This window comes from Phoca vitulina, unplaced genomic scaffold (genome assembly GCF_004348235.1).
Source record: "Phoca vitulina isolate PV1807 unplaced genomic scaffold, GSC_HSeal_1.0 scaffold35, whole genome shotgun sequence".
In the NCBI taxonomy this organism is placed as follows: Eukaryota; Metazoa; Chordata; class Mammalia; order Carnivora; family Phocidae; genus Phoca; species Phoca vitulina.
The window spans coordinates 10,753,277-10,780,520 of NW_022589738.1; the positions used below are offsets into that span (position 1 = coordinate 10,753,277).

At 39.3% G+C, this 27,244-nt stretch overlaps 1 protein-coding gene across 1 annotated transcript; it reads left to right on the plus strand.

Annotated features, from left to right (window-relative positions):
• Positions 1-3,196: 3,196 nt before the first annotated feature.
• Positions 3,197-3,748, plus strand: LOC116646114 (ferritin heavy chain-like). Its single transcript, XM_032426688.1, has one exon. It carries the CDS (start codon positions 3,197-3,199, stop codon positions 3,746-3,748), a length of 552 nt encoding a protein of 183 aa, XP_032282579.1.
• Positions 3,749-27,244: the final 23,496 nt, after the last annotated feature.

Sequence of the window (27,244 nt, forward strand, 5' to 3'; positions counted from 1 at the left end):
TGTTTCAATATTCACAAATCAATCAACATGATACATCACATCAATAAAAGGAAAAAAAGTGATCATTTCAACAGATGCAGAAAAAGCATTTGGCAAAGTACAACATCCACTCATGATAAAAACCTTCAACAAAGTAGGTTTAGAGGGAACATATCTCAACATAAGAAAGCCCTTGTATGAGAAACCCACAGCAAACATCATACTCGGGGGGGGGGGGGGAAGAGCACTTCCCCTAAGGTCAGGCACAAGACAAGAATGTCCACTCCCACCACTTTTATTCAACATAGTAGTGGAAGTCATAGCCTAAGCAATCAGACAGCAAAAAGACTTAAAAGGCATCCAAACTGGTAAGGAAGAAGTAAAACTCTCACTATTGCCAGATGACATGATACTGTATATAAAAAACCCTAAAGACTCCACCAAAAAAACTATTAGAACTGATAAATGAATTCTGTAAAGTCACAGGATACAAAATCAACATACAGAAATCTGTTGCATTTCTATATACTAATAATGAAGCAGCAGAGAGAGAAATTAAGAAAACAAACCCATTTGCAATGCACCAAAAATAATAAAATACCTAGAAATAAACTTAACCAAGGAGGTCAAAGACCTGTACTCTGAAAACTACAAAACATTGATAAAAGAAATTGAAGAAGACACAAAGAAATGGAAAGACATTCCATGCTCATGGGTTGGAAGAACAAATATTGTTAAAATGTCTATTAATAGATTTAATGCCATCCCTATCAAAATACTAAAAGCATTTTTCACAGAGCTGGAACAAAAAAAATCCTACAATTTGTATGGACCACAAAAGGCCCTGTATAGCCAAAACAATCTTGAAAAAGAACAACGAAATTGGAGGTATCACAATTCCAGACTTAAAGTTATAATACAAAGCTCTAGTATCAAAACAGAATGGTACTGGCACAAAAACAGACACATAGATCAATGGAACAGGATAGAAAACCCAGAAATAAACCCACAATTATATAATCAATTAATCTTCAACAAAAGACACAAGAGTATGGGAAAAATACTGTCTCTTCAACAAATGGTGTCGGGAAAACTGGAAAGCAACATGCAAAAGAGTGAAACTGGACCACTTTCTTACATTATACACAAAAGTAAATTCAAAATGGATGAAAGACCTAAATGTGAAATCTGAAACCTTAAAAATTCTTGAAGACAACACAGGCAATAATCTCTCAGACATCAGCTGTAGCAACGTTTTTCTAGATAGGTCTCCTGAGGCAAGGGAAACAAAAGCAAAAATAAACTATTCAACTTCACCAAAATAAAAAGCTCCTGCACAGCGAAGGGAACAATCAACAAAACTAAAAGGCAACCTTACTCAATGGGAGAAGATATTTGCAAATGATGTATCCAATAAAGGGTGAGTATCCAAAATATATAAAGAATTGATATAACAACATCCAAAAAACAAGCCAATTTAAAAATGGGCAGAAAGCATGAATAGACATTTCTCCAAAGAAGACATCAGATGGCCAATAGACACATGGAAAGATGCTCAACATCACTTATCATCAGTGAAATGCAAATCAAAACCACAATGCAATATCATTTCACATGTATCAGACTGGCTAAAATAAAAAACACAAGAAACAACAAGTATTGTGAGGATGTGGAGAAAGGGGAATGGTCTTGCACTGTTGGTGGGAATGCAAACTGGTGCAGCCACTGTGGAAAACAGTATGGAGTTTCCTCAAAAAGTTAAAAATAGAACTACCCTACAATCCAGAAATTATATCACTGGGTATTTACCTACCATCCAGCAATTATATTACTGGGTATTTACCCAAAGGATACAAAAATTCTGATTTGAAGGGATACATGCACCCCAATGTTATAGCAGCCTTATCAACAATAGCCAAATTATGGAAAGAGCCCAAACATCCATTGACTGATGAATGGATAAAGATGTGGTATATATGTACAATGGAATATTATTCAGCCATAAGAAGAATGAAATCTTGCCATTTGCAACAATGTGGATGGAGCTAGAGAGTATAATGCTAAGTGAAATAAGTCAGAGAAAGACAAATATCATACAATTTCATTCATATGTGGAATTTAAGAAACAAAACATATGAACATGGGGGAAAAACAAAAAAAAAGGGCAAACCATAAAACAGACTTAAATACAGAGAACAAACTGAGGGTTACTGGCGGTGAGATGGGCAGGTGGATGGATTAAATGGGTGATGGGTATTAAGGCAGGCACTTGTGATGAGCACTGGATGTTATAAGTGATGAATCGCTAATTCTACACCTGAAACTAATATTACACTGCATGTTAACTAACTGGAATTTAAATAAAAACGTGAAAAAAAGAAAAATGGCAAGCTTTTGCCATTTGCGATGGTCCCTATCCTACCTGCAAGCCCCAAACCATGTATCCCAAAGGCAGAAATCTCCTTAATTGACACACTCTGCCCTCCCATTCAGATGAGAAGCCTATTAGTGAAAGACATCACAACTGTAGGTTAGATCTTTGTTAATTACCTAAGCTAATCAAACAAACCCTTTATTACTAAATATGAATGTGCAAAGTTTTAAGTATTCCAGGAAAGTGAAAGAGAAAATCATGATAAACCATACAATTATATATATCAGTTAATTATATATATATATATAAATTACAGGAAAAAAAGAACTTTATCAAAAAATCCGAACGTTTTCAGAATTTTAAGGACAACGGGGTTTTAAAATGAGAACAGGGTGCTATAAAAGGGAGTAATTTTAAAGCAAGAGTCCTTGGAAAATAGAAATAGTTGCAAAATTAAAAATTTAATAGATGTCAGGTGCTCAACGCAGAGTCGCCCTGCCTCACCCAGGCTCTGACGGCGGAACCTGGAACACAGTGCTCACGCCTGCCCCAACCCCCCCCCCCCCCCCCCCCCGACCTCCCCACCCCCCCCCCCCCCCCCCCCCCCCCCCCCCACCCCGCGTAACGGACCCCATTTCCTACCTCAAAGAGCTGCGGCCGGACCCCACCGTCATCTGAGAGCGCCCTCCACTTCCACTCGGACAGTGCCCCGAGGTCCCCGCCATCGTCACCGGCTCCCTCGTCGCCCACCCTGAAAAGGCGCCGAGGACCCGCCGCCACCGCCTTTGGCCCCGCAGCCCTCGCTTCCGCACCGCCTTCGCCTTGGTGCCCGGGCCGCCAGCCATGGCCACCGCGCCGCTCTCACAAGTGCGCCAGAACTACCACCCCGACTGCGAGGCCGCCATCAACAGCCAGATCAACCTGGAGCTCTACGCCTCCTACGTGTACCTGTCCATGGCCTTCTACTTCGACCGCGACGACGTGGCCTTGAAGCACTTCGCCCGGTTCTTCCTGCGCCAGTCCCGCGAGGAGACCGAGCATGCCGAGGAGCTGATGCAGCTGCAGAACCAGCGCGGCGGCCGCATCCGCCTCCGCGACATCAAGAAGCCAGACCGCGACGACTGGGAGAGCGGCCTGAAGGCCATGGAGTGCGCCCTGCACCTGGAGAAGAGCGTGAACCAGAGCCTGCTCGACCTGCACCAGCTGGCCACCGACAAGAACGACGCCCACCTGTGCGACTTCCTGGAGAGCCACTACCTGCACGAGCAAGTCAAGTCCATCAAAGAGCTGGGGGGCTATGTCACCAGCCTGCGCAAGATGCGGGCTCCCGAAGACGGCATGGCGGAGTACCTCTTTGACAAGCTCACCCTGGGCGACAGCGACAAAAAGAACTGAGTTGGGACTGTTTTCCCTATAGCCCAGGGTGCATGGTGACTTTCCCTGATCACCATGCCGAGCATGCATATTGCAGTATTGCCTTTGCAAAACGTTCCAGTTTTTTTCTTCCAGTTTTGCCATAAATAAATAAAGTTGTTTGGTTTCAATAAAGTTATTTGGCTCTTAAATAAAGGTCTCTGATTGATTCATGTGTGCAAATGTCTCACCTTTTACGTTTTAAAGCAGGTATCTAGGCCACATGCAGCTCAGGATCTCCATGGATGGAGGGAGAAGGTATTCCACGGGACCCTGGAAAACACAAAATTAATCTTTCCCTTATAAACAACGTGGATAGATGGGGGTGTGGTGGGATTCTGGTGAGTGTGTGAGCCTGTGCATGGTAAAAGTATAAAAACATGGTTTGAATATCATTGGGATAGATCTGCAGAAGTGAAGGGAATGGGATTGGGCAAGATTGAAATAAAGTGCATCTTTGCTTTATTTGAAATATTAATGGTTAATTCTGCGTAGCAAGATGGGAGCCTTGGAAGCCAGAACAGCAAAGTATCTGTTTGAGAAGCTCACCTTAGGCAACAGTGATGTAACTAGCATAGGACTGGCTTTCCCATAGCCAGGGGTGAGGGGTGACTTCCTATGGTCACCTGACTGGACATGAACACCGGCCTTACAAAACATCTACGTAAGAGTTTTACTTCAACTGTATCATCTTGCATTAAAGCAACATGGTACCCCAAAAATGTTTACCTCAATAGAAGGGCTGAAAAATAGAAAATCATGGATGAAGCTCAAATTTGTGATACTGAATGTGAAGTACAATAAATCCCCCTAAATGTTAAGCCAGTGGTTCTGGCTGCTTTGAAGTATGTAGCGGGTGGGAGAGAGTTGAAGCTGGGAGGCTGGTCAGATTTTGTAACTAGTCCCATGAGAGACATTTGTGGGTGAACTGGAGTGGAAGCTGAAGAAAATGTGATGGAGACAAATTCTAGTTGGATTTGCTCATGGACCACAGGTGAAGAAGGAGAAATGGGGAAAATTATCTAGGTTCTGCTGTTTGTACTTGAACACCTGAGTTGATGGTAAAGGTAGTTATTAATTTGAGGATGTGGGGAAGGCATGTCGTGTAAAATCTGAGATGCCTATTAGATATGCAAGTGGAACTGTCATGCAGGTAGTCAGAAAAAATGAATCTGGAGCTCAGGTGGGATGTCAGGTTTAGACATAAACATATGAGAGACATCAGTCACAGATGGTGTTGAGGTCATGGGACTGGATAATCTTACCAGAGAGTGTGGCACAGTCAGCCCCATGCCCTGGGCAGCTACCATTAGAGGATGGGTTGAGGTATTACAACTCCCAGAGGGCTACTGGCCCCACCTTGACCATTACCTCATTCCAGACTGTGACCATGTGTGCCCATATCCAGTGTCCCCAAATCAGCCTGTTCCTGATGTAAATGTGGTTTCAGGTTGCTCCTTTCAAGATGTGCAGAGGAGTTAGCCTATTACCATGTCTTCATGGCTATTAGAAAGAAATTCCTTCCCAGTTTTATTTTTTTTTAAAAAGATTTTGTGTATTTATTTGACAGAGGGAGAGGCAGAGAACACAAGCAGGGGGAGTGGCAGGCAGAGGGAGAAGGAGAAGCAGGCTCCCCACCAAGAAGGGACTTGGGGACTCGATCCCAAGACTCTGGGACCACGACCGGAGCCTAAGACAGAAACCCAACTGACTGAGCCACCCCGGCACCCCTACTTCCCAGTTTAAAAAAAAAGATTCCTTAAGGAAATGCTAGATCTATTTTTTTTTCTTTCTGTTTTCTGGGTAGAAAAATTATTTCTCAGTAAAAATATTTCCCAAGGAAATGACAGCGCTGCTTCTCTATGAATTTTTTTCTGCTCCCCTTTAACAACTCAGCTTCTTTTTCTGTCCATGGTATTTGACCAAATGAAATCTATACCCATATAAACACTAAGGTTGTCCTTGCCCAGGAAAAATACTCAGAACATGTTTCTTCTGTACTAGGTTGGTTACATAGATAAAGGTTAAAATTTAGATTTTGCATGCCTTAATAAGGACACATGGCTAGCTCGAGTCTCTTTAGAGTTTGCAGATTGCTCTGAACATTTACTAAAATATGAACAAGCTTAGCTACACCATAATTACCTTTCACATTTCACCATGACTGTGCTTTAATACTTTCTTAAAAATGAGGATTATGTCCCTCTGATTAAGTTTCCAGAAAATGCTCTTGCCCCTTTGCTCTTCTTAGTCAAACTCAATCCTTTGACTCTTTCTTTCTCTGCCTCCTTTGAGGAGCAAGGAGAGGAGAGTAAATCATATGTATGATCTCATACATATGTATGAGATCTACATATATCATATTATGATCTCAGATCATACATACAGGTGTCGGTTGACCTCTACATATGAGGAAGCATAGGGTGAGCATCAACATATGAGTGTTTAAAAACTGTAAATTGACTGAGGATCCTTCTTACTTCCCTGTTTTGGAGAAGCAGTTGGTGTAGTGGTTTCTTAACCTCACGTTGCCTGGGTTCATATCCCAGCTTAGCCACTTACTAAATTGGGTGAATTGGGGCATGTCACTTAACTTTTCTGTGCCTCCGTTTCCTCCCACCTAAAAGAGGGATAAAAAAAGCATCAACCCCATTGGGTTGCTGAGAAGACTAAATGAGCTAATATTTTTAAATGCTTACGACAGTGCCTGGCACACATAGTACACGTATTATGTGTAAGCCGTCACTTATCATCATCACCTTCATCCACTAAGTTCTTCGTGGTGTTCCTCTGAGGAGAAGATTTCACATCTGCACTTTGCCAGTGGGGGTCTCTCTTGCATTTCAACCAACTGTGTCATTCTGCATACTGAGAAGGAAAAATCCTTGCTAGCTGCTTGCCTGTCAAGTGCTGCCAGGATTCAGGAGGGCAGATCGCTGTTTTCACTGCCCCACACTCAGGCCCAAGCCTGGAGGTGTGTTTTGCTGCTTCAGACAGCCTCCCCTTCAAATTACTCCCTAAAACATCTTTTGCTTATTCTTCCCAAACCCAGGTTGCCTGAGCCTCCTCTTTCCAACTAAACTACATTCCACTCCTCAGAGGTGGGAAAGAAAGGATGAAGTGTTAATCCTGATCCCACCATCACCTGGATGTTTGGACCTGAAAAGGAGAGAAATGAGTCAGGGAGAGAAAGGAAGGGAAGAGAAGACCACATGTGGGCTACTGATAAAATAATTAAAATTAATAAAATCTCCATGCAACTTTGCCATGGAGGTTCTCAAGTTTTGCTGTACATTAGCATCACCTGCAGAGCTGGTTAGACCAGCAATCGTTTTAAGGCCTACCCCAGACCTACTGCATCAGAATCTACCTTTTAACAAGACCCCAGGTGATCAATATCATACTGAATTTTGAGTGGCGCCCTTAACATCCTGGTTGTCAAACATGGCTGAACCTTGAAATCACCTGGGGTGCAAGAAAACAATAACGATGTCTTGGTTTAAACTCACTCAATTACACTCTAATTGAATTGGTAAATACCCAAAGGGACTTGGAAACCTTTCGTTTGATGTGTGCACATGTGCACGCGTGTGCGCACGCGCACACACACGTAATTTTACCCATTTAGTTTTATCACAAACTGGTTTGTCTTAGACCACGGGTGGTCAAACTATGACCTGCAGGACAAATCCAAGCCACTATTTGTTGTTTTGGTTTTTTTAAAAAATTGTTAAACACTTTATTTTTTAGAGTAGTTTAGGTTCATAGCAAAATTGAGAGAAAGGCAGAGATTTGCCATCTATCCGCTGCTCCCACATAGACACAGCCTACACCACTATCACCATCCAGTACCAGAGGGGTGAATTTATTACAATTGATGAACCTACATTGACACATCATATTCACCCAAGGTCATAGTTTATATTCGGGTTCACCCTTGGTGGTGTATATTCTATGGGTTTGGACAAATGTATAATGACATGTGTTCAGTATTATAGTATTACACAGAGTATTTTCACTGCCATAAAAATGCTCGGTGCTCCATCTATTCTTCCCTCCTCCCCTCTCCACTCTGGCAACCACTAATTTTTTACTGTTTCCATATTTTTTAAATTGAGATATAATTGACATAACATTATATTAGATTTAGGTGTACAACACAATGATTCGATATTTGTATATATTGTGAAATAATCACCACAATAAGTCTAGTTAACATCCCAAACCACACAGTTAACAAATTTTTTTCTTCTGATGAGAACTTTTAAATTTTACATTTTTAGCAACTTTCAAATACACAATACTGTATTCCTACTTTTTTAAGCCACTGAATTTTGTGGTTTATTTATTAATTACCTATTACAGAATCTAAGTATCTCCTACATATAACAATTTTGCATTTTAAATAATACCTCCGATTTTTAATGTCTACTTAGATAGTATAGCTTGCTTATGAAAAATATCAGTATTTCAAGAGACAGTAAAGACTAATAATATGCTCTGGACTGTACAAGGAATGAAAATATATGCCTTAACAATAACATTATTGACAAATAGGAAAAAAACACTCTAAAGGCATTCTTTTTATTTATTTAGCATCAAGTAAACCTAAAAATAAGATGACAATAAAATGAGGTGATGAGGATCTGAGGAGTTCTACCTCCAGACAAGATGCCAAGAGCAGGCCCATGTCTTGGGCCTCTTGCTGTGGCAGTGAGGACGAGGAGAGAAGGGGATGTTCTGTGGTTGAAAAAACAGGGTACAAAGAAGAATGGTGTGTCCAGAAATTTGGGCCATGTTTAGATTTGCTGAGTATTTTATGCCCCCTCTTGCCCATGCTTATTTTAGATTTTCAGCTTAAAAGCACTTCTCTTCAAAAAATAAGAGCAAAAGAAAGGAATATAGTTGTCTTACCCTGTCATCCATTAAAAATATACTGTCTTCTCAAGCAGTGGGTTAAGCTTTTGAAATTTTTAAAGATTTATGTATTTATTTGAGGGGGGTGGGTAGAGGGATGGAGAGAGTCTTAAGCAGACTCCATGCTGAGCGCAGAGCCTGATGTGGGGCTCGATCTCATGACCTTGAGATCACGACCTGAGCTGAAACCAAGAGGCTGACATTTAACTAACTGCACCACCCAGGCGCCCCAAGCTTTTGAAATTTTTATGCTTCAGATGTTTTTAGCCTTTTCGTGGATATTTAATACTGATATTTAGACTATGGCATATTATCAAGTAAGAACGTATTTGTTACCTACAAATACCTATTTAAGAAAAATCTAATATACACACACACATAAATTCTTACACAAAGGTAGACAGTCATTTTGTATTATTTGAGAATTTTAAAAAATCTCATCTCTTTTTGAGATTTAGTCTTTAGTATTATGTTGTACTGATTTGAGCAATGTCCTTGGCTTTTTGTTCCATTCATAATTTAAATACGCCATTTTTAAGAATTTGTTTTTAAATGCCTTAGACAGGGGCGCCTGGGTGGCTCAGTTGTTGGGCATCTGCCTTCGGCTCAGGTCATGATCCCGGGGTCCTGGGATCGGGCCCCGCGTGGGGCTCCCTGCTCAGTGGGAGGCCTGATTCTCCCTCTCCCACTCCCCCTGCTTGTGTTCCCTCTCTCGCTGTCTCTCTCTCTGTCAAATAAATAAAATCTTAAAAAGAAAGGAAATGCCTTAGACAATTATTATATACATAATGTGTCAAAAACATTGGTATGTGTTTAATGACTATGTGGGAACACATCAGGCCCCCTATATTGCTACCATCACATTTCTTGTGGCTACAGTTACAGATATTTTTGTGTACTTGCCCTTTTAAAACTCTAGTTATAGCACTCCTTATAATAGAGTTTCTATCTCCTCATCATCAGGATCATTAACAGATATGGTGTCAGCACTGTTCTGTGTTGTTTTGTTGATCTTTCCATTCTCCTTGAAATGTAAACACCTTATAATACTGTATTATTAACTACAGTCACCATGCTGTTCATTATATCCACAATTTATTTTATAACTGGAAGTTTGTACCTTTTGAACCCCTTCACCCATTTTGCCCATCCCCCAATCCCCACCTCTGCTCTGGCAATCACCACTCTGTTCTCCGTATCTATGAGCTTGAGGTATTTTTGCTTGTTTTTAGATTCCACGTATAAGTGAAATCATATGGTATTTGTCTTCCTCTATCTGACTTATTTCACTAGCCTAACACCCTCAAGGTCCATCCATATTGTCACAAATGGCAAAGTTTCCTCATTTTTATGGCTGAATAATATTCTGTTTTGTGTGTGTGTATGAAATCACATTTTCTTTATCTATTCATCCATCAATGGACACTTAGGTTTCTTCCATATCCTTGCTATTGTAAATAATGCTGCAAAGAACAAGGGAATGTAACTTTCTTTTCCACTTACTGTCTTCCTTTTCTTTGGATAAATACCCAGAAGTGGGATTGCTGGATCATATGGTAGTTCTATTTTTATTTTTTTGAAGAAATTTGCATTAGTTTACATTCTCATGAAAAGTGCACAAACGTTCCCTTTTCTTCACATCCTCACCAACACATTTCTTTTTGATAATAGTCATTCTGACAGGCGTGAGGTGATATCTCATTGTGGTTTTGATTTGCATTTCCCTGATGATGAGTGATGTTGAGCATCTTTTCATGTGTCTGTTGGCCATCTGCATGTCTTCTTCGGAAAAATGTCTAATCAGATTCTCTGCCCAATTTTTTAAAGGAGCTGCTTTTATTTTTAAGATTTTATTTTATTTTTAAAATTTTAAGTAGCCTCCACACCCAACATGGGGCTTGAACTCACAACCCCAAGATCAAGAGTCACATGCTCCACTGACTGAGCCAGCCAGGCACCCCAGATCCTCTGCCCATTTTTTAATAGGATTGTTTGTATTTTTGTTTTTTAGTTATATGAATTCTTTACATAGTTTGGATATTAGCCCCTTAGGAAATATGATTTGTAAATATTTTCTTCCGTTTAGTAGGTTGTCTTTTCATTTTGTTGATGGCTTCCTTTGCTGTACAGAAGCTTTGTAGTTTGATGTAGTCCCACTTGCTTTTCTTTTGTTGCCTTTGCTTTTGGTACCAAATCCAAAAAAATCATCGCCAAGACTAAAGTCAAGGAGCTTACTCCCTAACTTTCCTAGGAATTTTATGGCTTCACGTCTTATGTCCAAGTCTCTAATTTATTTTGAGTTTACTTTTGTGTATGGTGTAAGAAAGTGGTCCAGTTTCATTTTTTTGCATGTAGCTGTCCAGTTTTCCCAGCACCATTTGTTGAAGAAACTGTTTTTCCCATTGCATATTCTTGTCTCCTTTGTCATGACTATTAACCATATAATCATGGGTTTATTTCTGGGATCTCTGTTCTGTTCTACTGATCTATGTGTCTACTTTTGTGCCAGTACCGTACTGTCTTAATTACTACAGCTTTGTGGGATATCTTGAAATCTGGGGTTGTGACAACTCCAGTTTTGTTCTTCTTTTTCAAGACAGGTGTGGCTATTCAGGGTCTTTTGTGGTTTCACACAAATTTTAGGATTATTTGTTCCAGTTCTGTGAAAAATGCTCTAAGTATTTTGATAGGGACTGCATCAAATCTGTAGATTGCTTTGGGTAGCACAGACTTTTTTTTTTTTTTTTATTAATTGCAGGTATTTATTTTTTTTTATTTTATTATGTTATGTTAGTCACCATACAACACATCATTGGTTTTTGATGTGGTGATCTATGATCCATTGTTTTCATATAACACCCAGTGCTCCATGCAGTACATGCCCTCCTTAATACCCGTCGCTGGGCTAACCAATCCCGCCTCCCCCCTCCCCTCTAAAACCCTGTTTGTTTCTCGGAGTCCATAGTCTCTCATGGTTCATCTCTCCCTCCAATTCCCCCCCTTCATTTTTCCCTTCCTTCTCCTAATGTCCTCCATGCTATTCCTTATGTTCCACAAATAAGTGAAACCATATGATAATTGACTTTCTCTGCTTGACTTATTTCACTTAGCATAATCTCCTCCAGTCCCATCCATGTTGATGTAAAAGTTGGGTATTCCTCCTTTCTGATGGCTGAGTAATATTCCATTGTATATATGGACCACATCTTCTTTATCCATTCATCCGTTGAAGGGCATCTCGGCTCTTTCCACGGTTTGGCTGTTGCGGACATTGCAGCTATGAACATTGGGGTGCATATGGCCCTTCTTTTCACTACATCTGTGTCTTTGGGGTAAATACCCAGGAGTGCAATTGCTGGGTCATAGGGTAGTTCTATTTTTAAATTTTTGAGGAACCTCCACACTGTTTTCCAAAGTGGCTGTACCAACTTGCATTCCCACCAACAGTGTAAGAGGGTTCCCCTTTCTCTGCAACCTCTCCAACATTTGTTGTTTCTTTCTCTGTCCATTTTTGCCATTCTAACTGGTGTAAGGTGTTATCTCTGTGTGGTTTTGATTTGGATTTTCCTGATGGCTAATGATGATGAACATTTTTTCATGTGTCTGTCAGCCATTTGTAGGTCGTCTTCAGAGAAGTGCCTTTTCATATCTTCTGCCCACTTTTTGACTTGATTGTTTGTTTTTTGGGTGTTGAGTTTGAGAAGTTCTTTATAGATCTTGGATACCAGCCCTTTATCTGTAGTGTCATTTGCAAATATCTTCTCCCATTCTGTGGGTTGCCTCTTTGTTTTGTTGACGGTTTCCTTTCCTGGGTAGCACAGACATTTTAACAATATTTGTTCTTCCAACCCATGAGCATGGAATATCCTTTCATTTGTATCATCTTCAATTTGTTACATTAATGTTTTAGTTTTCAGACTACAGGTCTTTCACTCCCTGGTTAAGTTTATGCATAGGTATTTTATTATTTTTTGTGCAATTGTAAGTTCGTTCTTTTCTTTTTCTTTCTCTTTCTTTTTCTTTCTTTCTTTTCTCTCTCTCTCTCTCTCTCTCTCCCTCCCTCCCTTCCTTCCTTTCTTTCTTTGAAAGAGGAAGAGCAAGCAGGGGAAGGAGGGACAAAGGGAGAAGAGAATCTTAAGCAGACTCCATGCTGAGTGTGAACCCAACGTGGGGCTTGATCTCAGGACCTTGAGATCACAACTGAGCTGAAACCAGGAGTTGGATGCTTTTTTTTAAGATTTTATTTATTTATTTGAGAGAGACAGAGAGAGCACAAGCGGGGGCAGGGGCAGAGGGAGAGGGGGAGGGAGAAGCAGCCTCCCCACTAAGTAGGGAGCCCAACCCAGGGCTTGATCCCAGGACCCCGGGATCATGACCTGAGCCAAAGGCAGATGCTTAACCGACTGAGCCACCCAGACACCCCCTTTATTTTATTATTTTATTTTATTTTATTTTTCAGTTCTTTTTTTTCTTCCAAGATTTTACTTAAGTTCAAGTTAGTTAACTTACAGTGTAGTATTGGTTTCAGGAGTAGAATTTAGTGATTCATCACTTACATATGATACCCAGTGCTTATCACAAGTGCCCTCCTTAATGCCATCACCCATTTAGCCCATATCACCACCCACCTCCCCTCCAGCAACCCTCAGTTTGTTCTCTATAGTTAACAGTCTCATATGATTTGCCTCCCTCTCTATTTTTATCTTATTTTACTTCTCCTTCCCTTCCCCTATGTTCATCTGTTTTGTTTCTTAAATTCCACATATGAGTGAAATCGTATGGTATTTGTCTTTCTCTGACTGACTTATTTTGCTTCGCATAATATACTCTAGCTCCATCCACATCATTACTATTTTCCACAGTGGCTGCACCAGCTTGCATTCCCACCAACAGTACAAGAGGGTTCCCCTTTCTCTGCATCCTTGCCAATATTGTTGTTTCCTGAGTTGTTAATTTGAGCCATTCTGACAGATGTGAAGTGGTATCTCATTGTGGTTTTGATTTGTATTTCCCTGATGATGAGTGATGGTGAGCATTTTTTCATGTATCTGTTAGCCATTTGTATGTTTTCTCTGGAGAAATGTCTGCTCATGTCTTCTGCCCATTTCCTAACTGGATTGTTTATTTTTTGGGTGTTGAGTTTGATAAGTTCTTTAAAGATTTTGGATACTAGCCCTTTATTGGATATGTCATTTGCAAATATCTTCTCCCATTGAGTAGGTTGTCTTTTAGTTTTGTTGATTGTTTCCTTCACTGTGCAGAAGCTTTTTATCTTAATGAGGTACCAATAGTTCATTTTGCTTTTGTTTCTCTTGCCTCTGGAGACATGCCTAGTAAGAAGTTGCTACAGCCGAGGTAAAGAGGTTCCTGCCCGTGTTCTCCTCTAGGATTTTGATGGTTTTCTGTCTCACATTTAGGTCTTTCAACCATTTTGAGTTTGTTTTTGTGTATGGTGTAAGAAAGTGGCCCAGTTTCATTCTGCATGTTGCTGTCCAGAATTCCCAGCACCATTTATTGAAGAGACTGTCTTTTTTCCCATTGGATATTCTTTCCTACTTTGTCAAAGATTAGTTGACCACATAGCTGTGGGTCCATTTCTGGGTTCTCTATTTTGTTCCATTGATGTATATGTCTGTTTTGGTGCCAGTACCATACTGTCTTGATGATTACAGCTTTGTAATATAGCTTGAAGTCCAGAATCATCATGCCTCCAGCTTTGCTTTTCTTTTTCAACATTCCTTTGGCTATTTGGGGTCTTTTCTGGTTCCATATAAATTTTAGGATTGTTTGTTCTAGCTCTGTAAAAAATGCTGGTGGTGTTTTGATAGGGAATGCCTTAAATGTATAGATAGCTTTGGGTAGTATAGACATTTTAACAGTATTTGTTCTTCCAATCCATGAGCATGGAATGTTTTTCTATTTCTTTGTGTCTTCTTCAATTGATAAGTGTTCTATAGTTTTCAGAGTACAGATCTTTTACCTCTTTTGTTAGGTTTTTTTTCCTAGGTATCTTACAGGTTTTGGTGCAATTCTAAATGGGATCATTTAGAATTGATTTCTCTTTCTGCTGCTTCATTATTGGTGTATAGAGATGCAAAGGATTTCTGTACATTGATTTTATATCCTGCAACTTTGCTGAATTCATGTTCTAGCAATTTTTTGGCAGAGTCTTTTGCATTTTCTACATAGAATATCATGTCTTCTGTGAAGAATGAAAGTTTGACTTCTTCCTTGCCGATTTGGATGCCTGTTATTTCTTTTTGTTGTCTGATTGCTGAGGCTAGGACTTCCAGTACTATGCTGAACAGTGGTGAGAATGGACATTCCTGTCATGTTCCTGACCTTGGGGAAAAGCTCTTAGTTTTTCCCCATTGAGGATGATATTAGCTGTGGGTCTTTCATATACGGCCTTTATGATGTTGAGGTATGTTCCTTTAATCCTTACTTGCTTGAGGGTTTTTATCAAGAAGGGATGCTGTATTTTATCAAATGCTTTTTCTACATCTATTGAGAGGATCATATGGTTCTTATCCTTTCTTTTATTGATGTGGTGTATCATGTTGATTGATTTGTAGGTATTGAATCACCCTTGCCTCCCACGAATAAATCCCACTTGGTCATGGTGAATAATCCTTTTAATGTACTGTTGGATCCTATTGGCTAGGATCTTGGTGAGAATTTTTGCATCCACATTCATCAGGGATGCCAGTCTGTAATTCTCCTTTTTAGTGCGGTCTTTGTTTGATTTTGGGACCAAGGTAATGCTGGCCTCATAGAATGAGTTTGGACATTTTCCTTCCATTTCTACTTTTTTGAACATTTTCAGAAGAATAGGTATTAATTCTTCTTTAAATGTTTGGTAGAATTCCCCTGGGAAGCCATCTAGCCCTGGACTCTTGTTTGTTGGGAGAGTTTTGATTACTGATTCAATTTCTTTGCTGGTTATAGGTCTGTTCAAATTTTCTATTTCTTCCTGTTTCAGTTTTGGTAGCATATATATTTCTAGGAATGCATCCATTTCTTCCAGATTGCTCAATTTGTTGGCACATAATTGCTCATAATGTTCTCTTATAATTGTATTTCTTCGGTGTTGGCTGTGGTCTCTCCTCTTTCATTCATGATTTTATTAATTTGGGTCCTTTCTCTTTTCTTTTTGGTAAGTCTGGCTAGGGGTTTATCAATTTTGTTAATTCTTTCAAAGAACCAGCTCCTAGTTTCATTGATTTGTTCTACTGTTTTTTTTTTAATTTCTGTGTCATCGATTTCTGCTCTAATTTTTATTCTTTCCCTTTTCTTGCTGGTTTTATGCTTTATTTGCTGTTCATTTTCCAGGTCCTTTAGGTGTAAGGTTAGGTTGTGTATTTGAGACTTTTCTCGCTTCTTGAGGTAGGCCTGTATTGCAATATACTTCCCTCTTAGGACTGCCTTTGCTGTATTCCAAAGGTTTCATATGGTTGTGTTTTCATTTTCATTTGCTTCCATGTATTTTTTTAAATTTATTCTTTAATTTTCTGGTTGACCCATTCATTCTTTAGTAGGATGTTCTTTAACCTCCATGTATTTGTGGTCTTTCCAAATATTTTCTTGTGGTTGATTTCAAGTTTCATAGTGTGTGGTCTGAAAATATGCATGGTATGATCTCTATCTTTTTGTACTTATTCAGGGCTGATTTGTGACCCAGTATGTAATCTATTCTGGAGAATGTTCCATGTGCACTCAAAAAGAATGTGTATTCTGTTGCTTTAGGATGAAATGCTCTGAATATATTTGTTAAGTCCATCCAGTCAGTGTGTCATTCAAAGCTATTGTTTCCTTGTTGATTTTCTGCTTAGACGATCTGTCCATTGCTGTAAGTGTGGGGTTAAAGTCCCTTACTATTATTATATTATCAATGAGTTTCTTTATGTTTATTATTTATTGATTTATATATTTGTGTGCTTCTAAGTTGGGGACACAAATATTCACAATTGTTAGATCTTCTTGATGGATAGACCCCTTAATTATGATATAGTGTGCTTCTTCATGTCTTGTTGCACTCTTTGTTTTAAAATCTAGTTTGTCTGATATATGTATGGCTTCTCTGGCTTTCTTTTGACATCCATTAGCATAATAGATGGTTCTCCATCCTCTCACTTTCAGTCTGCAGATTCTTTAGGTCTAAAATGGGTCTCTTGTAGGCTGCATATAGATGGATTTTTTTTTATCCATTCTGATACCTTATGTCTTTTGATTGGAGCATTTAGTCCATTTACATTCAGAGTTATTATTGAAAGAAATTAATTTAGTGACATTTTGTTCCCTGTAGAGTTAGCGTTTCTGGTGATATTCTCTGTCCTTTCTAGTCTTTGTTGCCTTTGGACTTTTTTTCCCCTCCCCTCAAAGAATCCCCCTTAAAATTTCTTTCAGGGCGGGCACCTGGGTGGCTCAGTCATTAAGCGTCTGCCTTCGGCTCAGGTCATGATTCCAGGGGCCTGGGATCGAGCCCCACATCAGACTCCCTGCTCAGCGGAAAGCCTGCTTCTCCCTCTCCCACTCCCCCTGCTTGTGTTCCCTCTCTCGCTGTGTCTCTCTCTGTCAAATAAATAATTAAAACTTTAAAAAAAATTTCTTTCAGGGCTGCTTTAGTGGTCACAAACTCCTTTAGTTTTTGTTTGTCTGGGAAACTCTTTATCTCTCCTTCTATTCTGAATGACAGGCTTGCTGGATAGTGTATTCTTGGCTACATATTTTTCCCATTTAGCACATTGAATATTTCCTGCCATTCCTTTCTGGCTTGCCAAGTTTTGGTGGACAGATCTGCTGCAAACCTGATCTGTCTTCCCTTGTAGGTTAAGGACTTTTTTCCCTTGCTGCTTTCAGGATTCTTCCCTTATCTGTGTATTTTGTGAATTTGACTATGATATGCCTTGGTGACGGTCATCTTTTGTTGAATTTAATGGGAGTTCTCTGTGCTTCTTGGATTTTGATGACTGTGTCCTTCCCCAAATTAGGGAAGTTTTCAGCTATTATTTGTTCAAATAAACCTTTTGCCCCTTTTTCTCTCTCTTCATCTTCTGGGACTCCTATGATATGAATGTTATTACATTTTAATAAGTCACTGAGTTCCCAAAGTCTACCTTTATGTTCCATTACCTTTCTTTCCCTCTTCTTTTCAGCTTCATTATTTTCCATAATTTTATCTTCTATATCCCTGATTGACTCCTCTGCTCTGTCCATCGTTATTTTCATGGCCTCCACTTGGGATTGCGTCTCAGTTATAGCATTTTTAATTTTGGCCTAACTAGATTTTAGTTCTTTTATCGCTGCAGTAAGGGATTCTCTAGTGTCTTTTATGCTTTTTTCAAGCCCAGCTAGTATCCTTATAATTGCTGTTTTAAATTCTAGTTCAGACATCTTATTTATAACTATATTGATTGAATCCCTGGCCATGAGTACTACTTCCTATTCTATCTTTTGGGGTGAATTTCTTCATCTCCTCATTTTGTCCAGAAAGAAAAAAAAAGAAAGAAAAAGAAAAACAAAACAAAACAAAAAACCCTAAAAACTCAAAACAAAAAAAACTAGACCCTGGGTGTGTTTTGTTCTGCTTGTTAAAAGAATCTAGATCCCAAAATAAAAGAAATAAAATTAAATAAAATGAAAGTAAACAAACAAAAAATATATGTAGTATATATATAAATAAAAATTTTAAAAATTGATAATAAAAATTTAAAATGAATGAAAAAATAAGAAAATTAATGAAAAAAATAAAGAGTAAAAGTAAACAAGAAGCTAGATCCTGTTTTCCCCCTAGAGCTGAAGCTTTGTAGCACTCTATGATCAGTAAACTTGGTGCAAAGGAGTTGTTGGTACTGGTCTTCTGGGAGAGAGGCCTGCTGCATTGGTTCTCAGGCTGACTTGTTTCAGTGGAAATGTGCCTCCAGGGCTCAGGAGGGTGGGCCTTGGTGTGAGTGGCTTAGGCCTCCACTAGGTTTTGTTCCCTGAAGGCTTTCAGGGCTGATGGGCAGGATGAATATAGTGCCCCACCCCCCAGCCCCAGAGCTGAAAGTGCACCTCCCCACTCTTCAGTGAGCCCTCACAGAAGAGCAATCAATCACTCTTGTCTCCCTGGCTTCCATCAGTACCCTGCATTTGCCCTGCCTGTGTCCAAGCTTCTTTATCTCAGGTGCACAACTGAGTTTCAAAACTCCAAATTTTAGGGACTCCTGAGGTGTGGACCTCACTGTTTTTCTGGGGGAGGGTCTCACCACACTTTTGCTGCCAGGCTCATCCCAGGAAAGCAGTGGCATGCCCATGCAGCGGTTCATAGTTTATGGCAAAATAGAGCAGAAAGCCGGCACCAAGACCTGCTGCTCTTGGCTGGCTTCCATATTCCTATGCCTGGGAACAGTGCAGCACTTAGGGGCCATCCATTCTTCTTGTGACCCATGGGATCCACAGACCATGGTGTCACACCTGTGATTCTTCCCAATTTGCCACCAGAGCACCTGTATGCCAGGCAAAACCCCCATGGTAGGCAAATTTCTAAAAGTTCAGATTTTGTGCTCTGCTGCTTCTAATACTTTGCGGTAGCCTCCGTAAGCAGTCTCCCTCCTTGCCACCATATCCACAGCTATATCTCCCCCCAAGTCAACTCTCCATATGTCCTACCTTCCAAAAGGTGGTTGCTTTTCTACTTGTAGACTTGCAGTTTTTGTTCTCTCAGACCTCCAGTTGATTTCTTGGGTGTTCAGAATGATTTGGTAAATATCTAGCTGTGTTGGAGGGACAAGACAAGCTTAGGGTCCCCCTAATCCTCTGCCATGTTAACTCCCCCAAGGCATTACTTTTAACCAGATTCATAGATTTATGTTAATCTCATGCCCCCATGGGACATCTGAGATTGCAATCCCAGATTTAATCCAACTGCCTCTATATGCCTATTTGGATGACCTAACTCCCTTCCCCAAATCCACTTTTTCCAATTTGGATTCCAAGAGCTTCCTCCTTTAATGCTAGATATCTAAATAACATCAGTACCTATAGTGCGTATGAATAAATATAATTTGTGAAAGGCACTAATTGGCTAAGTTCAAACATTGAAAATAAAGTCAGTAGCATTGGGATTGGGGGTGATCTTTGCACCATGGTATGGGATAGATTCATCAGCCCATTTGAGGCAGAGACTTGGTTATCATATGCAAAAACTAATTATAATCACTACTACCTATTGACTGTTTATATGCTAGGGATTTCATTAGATGTGTTATATAAGTTATCTCCTATCATGCCCAGACAGCCTATAAGATAGGATAATATTATCCAATTTTTTTCTTTTTAGATTTTATTTATTTATTTGAGAGAGAATGGGAGAAAGAATATGAAGCATACTATGCACTGAGCACAGAGCCCAATGCGGAGTTCGATCCCACAACCGCGAGACCGTGACCTGAGCTGAAACCAAGAGTCAGATGCTTAATTGACTGAGCCACTCAGGCGCCCCTAATATTATCCAGTTTTACAAGTGAGGAAACTAAGACTCAAAAGAGTAACTTGTCCAGGTCTCATAGCTGGTAATTGGGTCAGGTGACCTTTTTATGTTTTCAGTATTTCCCCCCATACAAATATTAAATATTTGAACTACTAGGTCTCATGCCTTTCAGGATTATAGTCTATGTTTAGCAATAACTTAACACAATTTCTTCACTAGCCTGAGCTTTCTTCTAGGGGCAATGTGTAATTACGACATTTAGTGAACATCTATGTACTAAACTTTGGGGGTGAAGAGGGAGTTGAGGAGTAAGGTCTGGTGGAAGGGGACCTCAAACAGAACAATTAGAAAACAAAGCATTCAGGGTGCCTGAGTGGCTCAGTCAGTTAAGCGTCCAACTCTTGATTTCAGCTCAGGTCATGATTCCAGGGTCCTGGAATCCAGCCCTGCATTGGGTTCCACACTCAGTAGGGAGTCTGCTTAAGGATTCTCTCCCTCTCCTTTTGCCCCTCACCCTGCTCATGCACTCTCTTTAAAATAAATAAATCTTTTTTTTTTAAAGCATTCATCTATAAAGTGTTTGACTACTGAAAGCCTACAACAGCCTAAAATAGCACATACCACTAATGATGATGGGAATCAGTGATGAGAAACTTCATAGTTAGACATGTAAAATAATTTTTATTTATTTCTTTGAGAGAGAGAGAGAAAGAGAGAGAGAGCACGCGAGCGCATGAGCAGGAGGGAGAAGCAGAGTCCCTGCTGAGCAGGGAACCCAACTCAGGGCTCAATCCCAGGACTGAGATCATGTCCTGAGCTGAAGGCAGCTGCTTAACCAACTGAGCCACCCACCAATAATAAAAAATTATTTAAAATAATTTTTAAATAGTAAAATTCTTTTTAAAGAATTTTTACTATTATAAGGGGAAAGGAAAACCCTCATTCCTTTCCCCCCATAAAATGTCATAGCTAGAAATGTAAATAGCTCAAAATCTTAAAAAATATTCATGGGTTCTGAGTGACTATATTAGGGAGGACCCAGAATGAGTACTAAGATTTATTTGTAATTTCTTGTCATGGAAATTATAGGTGGCAAGGTGTTTGAAACAACAAATCTGGTTTTGGTTTTTGCTCCTTATGCTAATTGAAGTCAGACATTTGTTTATAAGATATTTTTCATTTCTTTAAAAATCATACTGATTTCCAATTTATCTTGTCTTGTATCTTCAGGAGGAATTTTGAAGCACCTATACAAATGCTGCTCCAGAGAGAAGGTGATTTGTGGAGGAAGATTGCAATGTCTTTGTTGGGCCAGGTGCACACTAAATCTAGTTATAGCCCCACATAAATTTCATGACTGTTGCTAGTTCATTTTTGTATTTTCATCAGATTTTTTTAAATGGAGGATTTTAGGGCACCTGGGTGGCTCAGTTGGTTAAGCGACTGCCTTCGGCTCAGGTCATGATCCTGGAGTCCCGGGATCGAGTCCCACATCGGGCTCCCTGCTCGGCAGGGAGTCTGCTTCTCCCTCTGACCCTCCTCCTTCTCATGCTCTCTGTCTCTCATTGTCTCTCTCGCAAATAAATAAAATCTTAAAAAAAAAAAAAAAAATAAAAAAAAAAAAATAAATAAATGGAGGATTTTAACTTCTCTTGGAATGAAGGAAACAGTTTGTGATTGACTCGCTGCATTCACTGGCTCAGAAAAAAAAAATAAGACAGTTGTTTCATATGAAGGTCCAGGCAGTGAGGAGCAGAGAGGAAACCAGGCTGAGGCCTGTCTGGTTCCCGGGTGTACCTCTGGCTTCTTCCTCTACGTAGCACTCTCCTGTCTCTCCACAGGGTTCAGAAGGCTGTGGTTTCACAGCCAGAGGCCCAGGCGTCCAGCCATCATGGGAGAGCCAGGCCCAGGGGCTACTTGGGGAAGCACCCCTAAGCATCTGGTCTACAGAAAGGGAGACATGCAGCTACTCATTAAGGGCACACTCTGTGCCGGGCACTGTGTTCTGCAGCAGCTAACAGGCACACATTAACTTAACCTTTGTGAAAATCCGAAGATGGAGGAACTCTTATTGTCCCCATTTCACACATGAGGAATGTGCTGCTCAGAGAGAAGAGAGGACTGTCCAAGGTCACATGGCCAGAAAGTGGTGAACTGGGATGGCCAGCCCAGCTCCTCTGATCCTGTTCTGAGTGTGTCATATCCTGCTGCCTCCATCTCCATCCCCACAGACCCCTCCCCCAATCCTGCCCTGGAACCCAAAGAAGGAGGAATGCTGGGGGGGGGGGGAACCCTGAACTAGGAGTCAGATGACTTGAATTCTTATCCCATTCTATGACATACTTGCCATGGGTCTTTAGGAAAGACCCATATCTGAATCTCTAATTCCCCAACTCTGAAACAGGAATAATACCATTTGCCCTGCTCCTCTCCAGGGGCTTTAAAACGATCGAATGAGATGGTGTGTATGAAAGTAATTTGTAAGATATGAAGAGCTGTCTATGTGTGAGGTCATAGCATTGTTCTTATTGTGCTTAAGGGAGAATTTTCTTCCTCTGTTTCTGTAAAATTTATCAGTTTTCACACAGTAAGAAATAGAGTAGGCTGTTCCATAAATGGCTAACATGCTCCTGATCTGAGTATGTGGGCTTTTAGTTAAACTCCTGTCATTCTCTGGTATATACCATTATTGTGCCAACTTAGAGACAACAGTCAGCTAAGCAGGGGGCATGTGGAAATTCTCTGTACCTTCCCCTCAATTTTGCTGTGTACCTAAAACTGCTCTAAAAATAAAGTTTTAATAAAAAACAAACATGTCTCATTATCTTCAGACTGCAAGTAGAGTCTCATTTATGTATAATTCTAATATTTATGCATAATCAAGTCTATTTCACAGAAAAGTAAGGAATGAGTAATTTATACTGTCTGTAATTTCAGTGGTCTAGCACAGTTCAGAACACGAACAACCCAGCTTTCTACATTGGCACACATCCCTTATCCAATTTCTCAACACAGCAGAAACAAACGTTTACTGAAAGACACAAAGATAGAGCCTCCCTAGCATATACAAGTAAGAATCAGAAGTACATAAACTTATCATAAAATTCCTAGAAGAAAACATAAGCAGTAATTTCTTTGTTATCAGCCACAGAAATGTTTTTCTAGATATGCCTCCTCTGGCAAAGGAAACAAAAGCAAAATTAAGCTATTGGAACTATACCAGAATAAAAAGCTTTTGCACAGTGAAGGAAACCATCAACAAAACAAAAAGGCAACCTATTGAATAGGAGAAGGTATTTGCAAATAATATATACAATAAGGGGTTAATACCCCAAATATATAAAGAACTTACACAACTCAACACCAAAAAAGCAAATAATCCAATTAAAAAATGGGCAGAGGACCTGAATGAACATTTTTCCAAAGAGGACATACAGATGGCCAACAGATACATGAAATATCACTCAACATCACTAATCATCAAGGAAATGCAAATCAAAACCACAATGAGATATCACCTTATACCCATCAGAATGAAAAAGACAAGGATGTGGAGAAAAGGGAACCATCATGCACTACTAGTGGGAATGTAAATTGGTACGGCCACTGTGGAAAACAGTATGGAGGTTCCTCAGAAAATTAAAAATGGAAATACCATATGATCCAATAGTTCCACTACTGGGTATTTACTCAAAGAAAATGAAAACATACATTAGAAAAGATATCAGTACCCTTATGTTTATTCCAGCATTATTATAATAGCCAAGACATGGAAGCAGCCTAAATGTCCATCAATAGGTGAATGGATGAAGTATATATATAGTGGAATATTACTCAGCTGTAGAAAAGAATAAAATCTTGCTATTTGCAACCACATTGATCCTACAGTCTACTTAAGGAAAGGGAACAAACTGTGAAGGAGGCAGATATGGTGGGTCATATCTTGATTTTTCTGTCTGAAAAAATGTCTTGTTTTATGGATTTGACTTAGGAACACAAAATATTTTATATAATTTTAAAACAAAACTAATTTTTTGTAAGAGCAATCTCTAAAAACAAAACCAAAATTAAATATTATAAATGTAACTGTGTGACAGTTGGTGGCTTAACTACACAGAGAGCAATTTTTTTAATGTCTTTAAAACTCAATAAATTGACTATAACCATTTTAAGATATATCTTCAGTTTAAAAAGCTACAAAAAAATCAAATAAATTTTAAAACATTAAACTGTTTAATTCTAAGACTGTTGTATCTGTATACTGTGAGTGATTTTATTGATATAATTAGAAACCTGGATTTTCAACTTGGGAGAAAGGAGATACAGATCAATGAAGTTAAGAAAAAGTCATGTAGTTCTGAATTAAAGAATTTAATTGAAGGAGCAGCATAATCTCATTAGGTATGTTATCATTACATATAGATATATCCCCTGAAAATTCCTTGGAATAATCACCAATGCAGTAGGAATGAACATCCATAAGGCCCCAGTTGGGGTCTCTAAATACCATTTCCCCCCAGAAGGAACTAGGGCTCCTTGGAGAAATGGCTGATTTCAGATTTGGGGCTAGAATTTCTTGTCATACAGAATACAAAGAAAGTATCTGGATCATATATCAAAGAGCCTTGGGAGCCAATTTGAAGAGGATTCCAGAATCATTACTGCAATGAACTGTAAATACCAATACCAAATATGTCTAAATCTAAGATTTCATATTGATATTTGAAAAATCTCTCGAAGATGATAGAGAATCAACATATTATTTGGAAAACAGGTACTTAAAGTGAAAGATAGAAGCATTTATCCTGATCTTCCATACAAATTTAAATCTCAGGTTAACCAAAGCCTCTAAAACTATTAATTTATATGAAACATAGAGCAGGGCAGCATATTAAATGACACCATAGGAATTCAATTAGCAAAACCTTGACTCTGAAAAGTCTCCAGGACAACTGACCAAGTTCCTTTAACAAATAATTTACAAAGAAAAAAATCAGAGAGGGAAAGGGAACCTAGAGATTAAAAGAGACTTAAGAGACACATTAACAAACTATAAAATAAATATGTATAAAATGCTTTGGGCATATTGTTTGTGTACTTCAAGCAGGCTCCTTTTCTTATTACAGCCATTGCATATATGCTCATATTATCTGGCAGGGCCTTTCCTTGGGCCTAGGCAAGTGTGTATCTCATTTCCTGCCAGGAGCTTCTCTGATGCTAAATCATGGGACAACGCATAGACCAATAGGCACTCAGTCATGTACAAACTGCAAGTATAGGACAATTAAAGCATGTGGGATTGTCTTGACTAATGAGAGATGGGAGTTATTGGATAACTCTTTCCCTGATATGTCTCTTAAGCAGACAGTTCTAAGATGTATTTCATGAGGCAACTTAGAAGGTTCCCAAGATCACATACCTGTTACCCTTAGCAGTGGCCAACTTGATTATACATTTTGTATTGACCTTCTCTTCCTCCATTAACACTCCTCTTATACTTCATTCCTGCTCCCTGGGATCACCTCTTAAAAAAACTACCTCACAGAGCTTTTTGTCTGTTTGGGACAAAACCTAAGCTAAGACATGAACAATGAGAAACATGTACCTGCAAACTGGGTATTTGCTGATATTAAGAAATTATTGTTTATATTTTTAAGTTTGATAATGACATTGTGGTTGTGGTAGATAGTGTCCAAAGATGCCTCCAGTGGTTTTAAGGCCTTTGTGTAGTTCCTCCCACACTGAATCCAGACTGAACTGTGATTTACTTTAACCATTCAAATGTGGCAGAAGTGATGCTACACCAGCTCAGTGTCTAAGCTTTAAGAAGCACTGGAAGCCTCCACTTCCACACTTTGGAGAACCCTGAGTTGTCATGAAAGAAGTCTAGCTGCCCCACCAGAGTGACATGCAGTGACCACATAGAAAGACCACATAGAGAGGAAGAGGCTCTGAGATTACAATGAAGTAGAGAGGCCCAGCCACCTCAGCATCCCATTTGAGCTCCTTGCAGCCAAATCTGCCAGTGTGCCAGACATATGAGTGAGACATTTTGGATATTCTAGCCCACTCAAATCCTCACATGAATTCTGCTCCAGCTGACATCAAAGGTAAGCCTCTGTGCCCTGTCTGAACTTTTGACCAATAGAATTATTAAAAATAATAAAATGGCTGTTGTTTTAAGGATCTAAATTTTGTAGAAGAGGAAGGAAAACTGCCAAACTCATTCTTTGAGGCCAATATCAGCCAGACACCAAAACCAGATAAAGACACCACAAAAAAAGAGAACTACAAGCCAATAACTCTCATGAATATAAATGTAAAAATCCTCAATAAAATATGGCAAAATGAATCCAACAATACATTTTTAAAAAATCATACATCATGATCAAGTTGGATTTATTCCCAGGATGCAAGGGTGGCTCAATATTCACAAAACAATCAAAGTGCTACATCACATCAATAAAAGAAAGGATAAAACCCATATGGTCATTTCAATAGATACAGAAAAAGCATTCAACAAAGTACAACATCTATTCACAATAAAAACCCTCTGCAAACTAGGTCTAGAGGGAATATACCTCAAAATAATAAAGGCTTTATATAAAAAACCCATAGCCAACATCATACTCAATGGGGAAAACCTGAGAGCTTTTCCCCTAAGGTCAGGAACAAGACAAGCATGTCCCCTCTCACCACTTTTATTCAACATAGTACTACAAGTCCTAGTCACAGCAATTAGACAACATAAAAAAACAAAAGGCATCCAAATTGGTAAGGAAGAAGTAAAACTCATCAGTATTTGTAGATGACATGGTACTATATATAGAAAACGCTAAAGACTCTACCAAAAAAAACACAAAAAAACTACTAACTGATTAATGAATTCAGCAAAGTTGCAGAATACAAAATCAATGTACAGAAATCTGTTGCATTCCTATACATTACTAATGAAGCAGCAGAAAGTGTAATTAAGAAAACAATCCCATTTAAAATTGCACCAAAACAGGGGGTGCTTGGCTGGCTCAGTCAGTAGAGCATGTGACTCTTGACCTCAGGGTTCTAAGTTTGAGCCCCACATTGGGTGTAGA